The sequence below is a fragment of the Poecilia latipinna genome, unplaced genomic scaffold, assembly GCF_001443285.1.
Source record: "Poecilia latipinna isolate Pla-1442-1.1 unplaced genomic scaffold, P_latipinna-1.0 Scaffold601, whole genome shotgun sequence".
Lineage (NCBI taxonomy): Eukaryota > Metazoa > Chordata > Actinopteri > Cyprinodontiformes > Poeciliidae > Poecilia > Poecilia latipinna.
In genome coordinates, this window is record NW_015113217.1 from 172,627 (window position 1) to 178,626 (window position 6,000).

At 36.0% G+C, this 6,000-nt stretch overlaps 1 protein-coding gene across 3 annotated transcripts in view; it reads left to right on the top strand.

The window, feature by feature from the left end:
• The window catches only part of cdkal1 (CDK5 regulatory subunit associated protein 1-like 1), a 196,181-nt gene that overhangs the window by 61,813 nt on the left and 128,368 nt on the right, over positions 1 to 6,000 (top strand). For all 3 annotated transcript variants that reach the window (XM_015042782.1, XM_015042780.1, XM_015042781.1), the window contains exon 7: positions 5,006 to 5,126. In XM_015042782.1, the coding sequence (XP_014898268.1) occupies positions 5,006 to 5,126 (121 nt within the window). The remainder of the gene's footprint in view (positions 1 to 5,005; positions 5,127 to 6,000) is intronic.

Here is a 6,000-nt window from a genome sequence, read left to right on the forward strand (position 1 = left end):
AAAGAAGACTGCACAACAGAGCATTAGGGCAGAAAGTGATTTGTGACCATCTCATGAATTAAGAAGAGTTCCCTAATTATTACTCTTGATTTATTCTACCATCTTTCCTACTATTTAAATCATTAGTGTTTTATTATGGGATCCTTTTTAGTTTTTTTAAGCAAATGCATATCAGCATTCTTACATTTTGAAGATTAATGATGGGGAAATGTGTTTGTAATTAATATTGGTTTAGCTGACTGAGGTGCTTGTTAAAAAGATCTTTTTCGCGTGTTAAGCTTATTGACAGGCTCACATGTCACTGATTAGGTCATCCATTTAAACTGTTAGTGAACCACTGCACTTAACAGTTTAATGAAGGTCAGAGAGTTTCCAGTGAGGGAGTCCAGTCAAGCTGTCATACACCCCCAGCTGTTTTTCTAATAAAGAACAGATTGAGTTTGAACTGCTTGTGTAAGTCTATCAGTGTGCACTGCAGGCTTTATTTTAATGAAGGACAGCTGAACTAAGGCTTGATTTTTAAAATGTGCCATCACCTTTAAATTGCCTGCTTATAGTTAATGCCTATGTGAGGATGCATAGACGATGCTTTCCCCCCTTCATTCTTTCTGATTAAGGTTTTTTTTCTGGTTTAACCCTTCACATCCATTTCCCATTTGCACCCTCTTCCAAGCATTTTTTGATCCTGTTTTTTTTTTCCGTCACATTTTACCTTCTGTCTTTCTCCTCCCACCATCACCTCCTCCACAGAAACCAATTTCCCCAGTATCATTACAGTCCTTTATGACCTCGTATAAACTGAGAGCTGTTTTCTTGTCTTGGAGGCCTGAGCATAAACCCTTTAAGATGGGGGATTTGCCTTTCGTAATGGCTACTAAAATACTAACGTCAATGAACTGGTAATAGTTGCATGTCTTTTCTGAGCCAGAATTGCTTGCAGGTCTGTTTTCCACATGACACAAGTACACACTATGCTTTTATGAACTTTAGGCAGTGAAACTATCCATTCTGTTCAGGAAAAAAAGTTCAGTGTATATCATTTCTTTATGCCTGTGAAAGTGCCTTGCAATACCTCAGTCAGGTTTAATTAGTATGTATTGACATAATTTATACAGTTGCACAAATTACAATTACCGCTGCTCAGTCTTGTGTTGCTAACCATTTTACAGCATTAGTGGTTTGGTGGGTGTTAGAGGGCTTTCATTGTTCCAAGTTTGCTTACACAGATAGATTTTTTTAACTGTGCCAGATGCTAATTTACTCTTTAACTGTGGACACAGCTGTGACTACCCTTAGTTTTTTTTTTTTACCCCAGTGGTGCATACATAAAAATGAATCATTGACAACTGCAGGATTTACTTCTCTAAAAGGAAAAATGGCTGGTTTTCCTGTTTTTGTTTTTTGCTGTGCACAGCCGATAAATTCTGTTTAGGAAGAAGAAAACACTTTAAATAAGCAGTAAAATGTTTTAAGAGGCCCACACCAAAATTAGGCAAAATTATTTAAATTGTGCCATTACAAATACAAAATTAAACATTGTTAATTTGCTTTGGAGATTAGTCCTTCATCAACATCTCTTTTTTTGTGACCAGAAACTGCAAAGCTTTATTAATAAAATTGTTGGGATGGAAAGAAGTAGGAAAGCTTAGACAGCTTAATGTATGTGTGAAGGTAAAATGCTGCCCACATAACCTTTTGATGTCGGTTCACCATTATAAACACATTGTTTGCAAATGTCAGTGCTGAAGAAAATAAAGTACATATGATAAGGAAAAGGAAATTAAGATTTTCTGTTCAGAAAATAGAAAATCTTATTTTGCTTGTCTTGCTTGTCTTCTTCTAAGACAAGCAAATATATTCACATTTGTAGAAAGTGATCAGAAGAAATGTAGAGGAGTTTTTTTTAATGCTCCGTGAGCCTCTCTAAAAAAAAAAACGACACGATGAAGCTGTGTGGAGTTTGTACCTGTCAAGCTCCAAAGCTTTTAAGCTTTGCTGATGTTTAAGCTCTTATCACACACTTTGCATTAAGGAACATCGCAAGGCATTCTGCCACCAAACAAGTTCAAGGTGGCAGAATGAAAGTTTATCAAAACAAATATCTACATTAAAATGTTCCTAAAATACAGGTACATACCAAAGTAACAAGAAAAGATGAGAAGGCTGTACAAATTATAACTGAATTCAGTGTAAACGTCTTGCAGTTGAAAGACAACTTTAAAGATTTTGATTTAAACATTTGAAATTATAGAAATGTAATGGACAGCTAAGTTATTTGGCATTTTTTTGTTCTAAATATAAACATTATGCATTGCTTATCTCTTGTAACATCTTATTAGTACCGATAACAAAACCACTAGCAGATGTTATTTGTAATAGAAAAATTAATATAAAAAACATTAAACAGATTAAACACATCACTGTACAAATGGTTAGATTTTGAAAATATGGGAAAACATTTTTCTCCCTCCTCATTTACTTCAGCTCCCAACTGTCCCCATCCCCCTCAAATCCTACTCACTGATTTTTCAATCGAAGGAGTGACCACAACAGGACCAACCACTTAAAAGACATCACACACAGGTCGACAGGTCATTCTTTCAGAAACCTGCCTATGTTACCATCCATCCATCCTGCTGTCTTGTCCATCTTTCATATAGTTCTGTCATATTCTATTCATTCACTTGTATACCCATCTCCTCATTCTCTCTGTAGTGTTTTAATGGGCCCTTATGACTACAGAGAAAGATTTATGTTGGTTTGTATTTATGATCAGGAGAAAGGAACAAGGGCAGATTGGAAAAGGGGCACAAGAGGAATGAGGAGGAGCACAATCAATATCAAGAAAATGTGGCACAATGATGTGTCTTCCTCTGTGTGGTGATGTCACAACAGTTGGCCTCTGTAAGCTTTGTAATTGAAATGATAAATGGGGAAGCTTTCTTTTCTTTTGTTCAGCAACTCATGATGGCTATTTTATTTGTTGCCCCTCATTTATGCACGCCCGGGCTCTCAAATTGAATTAGGCTTTGGAAATATTCCTGGAGTGATTCCCTGCTGGTATTGAGATTATTTCTCGAGTCTCGGTCTGTGGTCACATTCACAAATTCTGTTCATTTTCAGGGGTGTTTTATTTTTATAATTGGAGAAACATCTGCAACATCCACCATCAATGTAATTTAGGTAATTGCTTTCTCCTGATATATCCCAACTAATCATACATTTGGATAGTTTATTTGTGCTGCATTTTGAAGCAAATTGAAATCAATTATTTTTTTCCCTTATTTTTAACCATTAAATATCACTTAAACTCTGTGAGACCCTTAGCGTCTTTTTATCAGGAGAGGTTCGCTCATATATTCAGCTTTTAATTGGTTAGCTATAAAAATAAAAAAAAAGACTAGTTACCGTTGTATATGAACATACAACAATTTTGTGTCCTTGTCTCATCCTGACACGTAGACTCTGAGAGCTTGAAGAAAGGACGGCCAAATGTGCTCAAAGTCTCAGCTGTTTTCCACTGGGGAACGTTACTCATTTCCTTGCTTGTTCTGGGATATTACGAGCAGTCATGCCTCACTGATTGGCTCTTTGTCCTCCACTGGGGCAGATTGTCATTTTTATCTACCAATTGATAACTGTGCTTCCCAGCCTGATCCCTCCCTCCCTGGAGACTCATGTAGAGCGGATGAAAACAGGAAGACAATTCCATCCCTCAGTGCCTCCATTTTGCACACCTACAGCTGGTACCCTGTTGGATGGTAAAGCAAGGAGGCTTCATTTTATTTACACTCATCAAAATATGGACGTTGGTGAATTTTCAATTGTGTGTAACTTTGCAATAGCCCCAAAAATTATTCATCATATTGTAGAAGCAGTTTGTACCTAATATAAAATCAGAATGGAGTAGAAACCCATAATTGGACCATTTCATTAATTCATGTGTACCCTTCATTGTCTGCACTTGTAATAGCTTGAAAATAATTATAGGAATTAATTTATGCAAATTGGTGCCCTACTTACCACAATGTATATTATGTTTCATGTCCCAAATGCATGTTCTTTCAAGTCAAGTCAAATACTTTCCAATGCAAAAAACATTGATTTGAATTTAGTTTGGTGCTCAAAGCACACAGAAAAACTTAAGAATCTACGTCTTCCGAGGTTATAGTAGGAGGGCGAGACTTGTCTTTACCTTGAATCAGATTCAAAGAATTGGACATTATGAGTTGTTACATTGCCGTAGATCAATACCTTTTTCATAAAGTAGTAGTTATTTTACTTCCTGTGACCACAATCAAGACAACACAAACTGTAAAACAGAAATATCCAACACAAGTAAGCTAAAAGCACAGAAGATTGAAAGCTTCATGTTTTGTATCATGACCCTGGGTACAAACACATGACATAAAGGCCACTCAAGACAAAAGTAATAAGATTTAGAAAACTAAACAATGCTGACTACATTCAGACACATGTAATCATTCTCTGGAATTAACCAGCATTATCACTCTGCTGTGCACAGACATATTTGGAGTATCGGTTGGCAATTATTACATTGTTTATGGAATTGATCAACTTTCATTCTCATTCACCCATTTTTATAGCACTATTTGTATTATGAGATTATGATGTGTTTCAGGTTTAAAGATTTTCAGGCTTTATAGTATAATGCTTTCTAAAAGAGCTTTCAGTTTCATTAAAGATGTTACAAACATCTTTCAAAATGCTCCTCTTTTTGATTATGACACAGATTCATGCCAAAGCCAAGGACTACTTTACCAAAGAAGCTAAGGGATTGTTGCAGGACAAATGGTTGTAGTGTGTAGTAATAACCATGATTACTTGTACTGCATGTTAAGACAGATTACAGCTATTGTGAGTCTTCACTTCTGAAGTGTATATATATATATTGAATCATGATCTTTTTTTATGTTTAATTGCCTTCACCATCCACCAAGATTATTAGCATAATAAAGTTTGATTTGTCACCATGTGTCCCCAGGTCACTCTGTTCGCCTGCTGGGTCAGAAGAAAGATGGTGGACGGAGACTTGGAGGTGCGAGATTGGACTTGCCGAAGATTAGAAAGAACCCTCTGATTGAAATAATCTCCATTAACACTGGGTAGGACTCAGAGTTGCAAACAGAGAACACAGCTCATAAAATATTCAGCTCTATCTGAATTCTGCTGCAGTGCCTCCCTGCTGTTACAGTTCACTGTGTGCGTGTGTGTGTGTATGCATGAATGTTTGGGTCCTCTCCGGCTTTATTTGCTCAACCACACTGCTCCTGTGGGCTGTTTGTTGTGCCTCTAATTTTATCCATTTACAGGCTTTGCTTTGGATTTGTGTAGTATGTGCCTATACATATCTACATATAATCCTATTTCTTAAATGCAAATGAACTTTAATAGACAGAAAACAAGTGCAGGACCATTTTTTCCTGTAATAGGAGCAGAGGGATATGCTGGCTCAGTTGCACTTATTTTTAGAGCTGGAGTATTGTATGTTAAGATTTTTGTTGCTGTATTTGCCAAATGCATATCTGTTGAATTTCTAATATTTTTCTGAAAAAGAATAAATAGTTGAAATATTAAAAAGACATTACTTTTCACACACCATTTAGCGATTCATTGAGGTTTTATTATTTACATAGATTTATTTTCAAATTTTCTCAATTCAAGAACAAAGGGGGGAGACATTCTTGTTTTTAGATGTTGGCATGAACAAACACTGGCACATTTTTATAGGTTAATTTCACTGCGCTCACACAAACGTGTTTGTTTCTGTAATTTATGTGGTCTACACTCAGTGGCCTTGTTAAAAACGGTTATATCAGACCAATCCCATGATGCTGCATTTCTACTGATGGTAACCCATCAGTTTCCTGTCGTAAAGGTGACCCTCTACCACAATGAAGGAAATGTTTTACAGATATATTACTTGTGTTCCTTTAAGAAAGAGAGGGGATATATATATATATATATATATATATATAT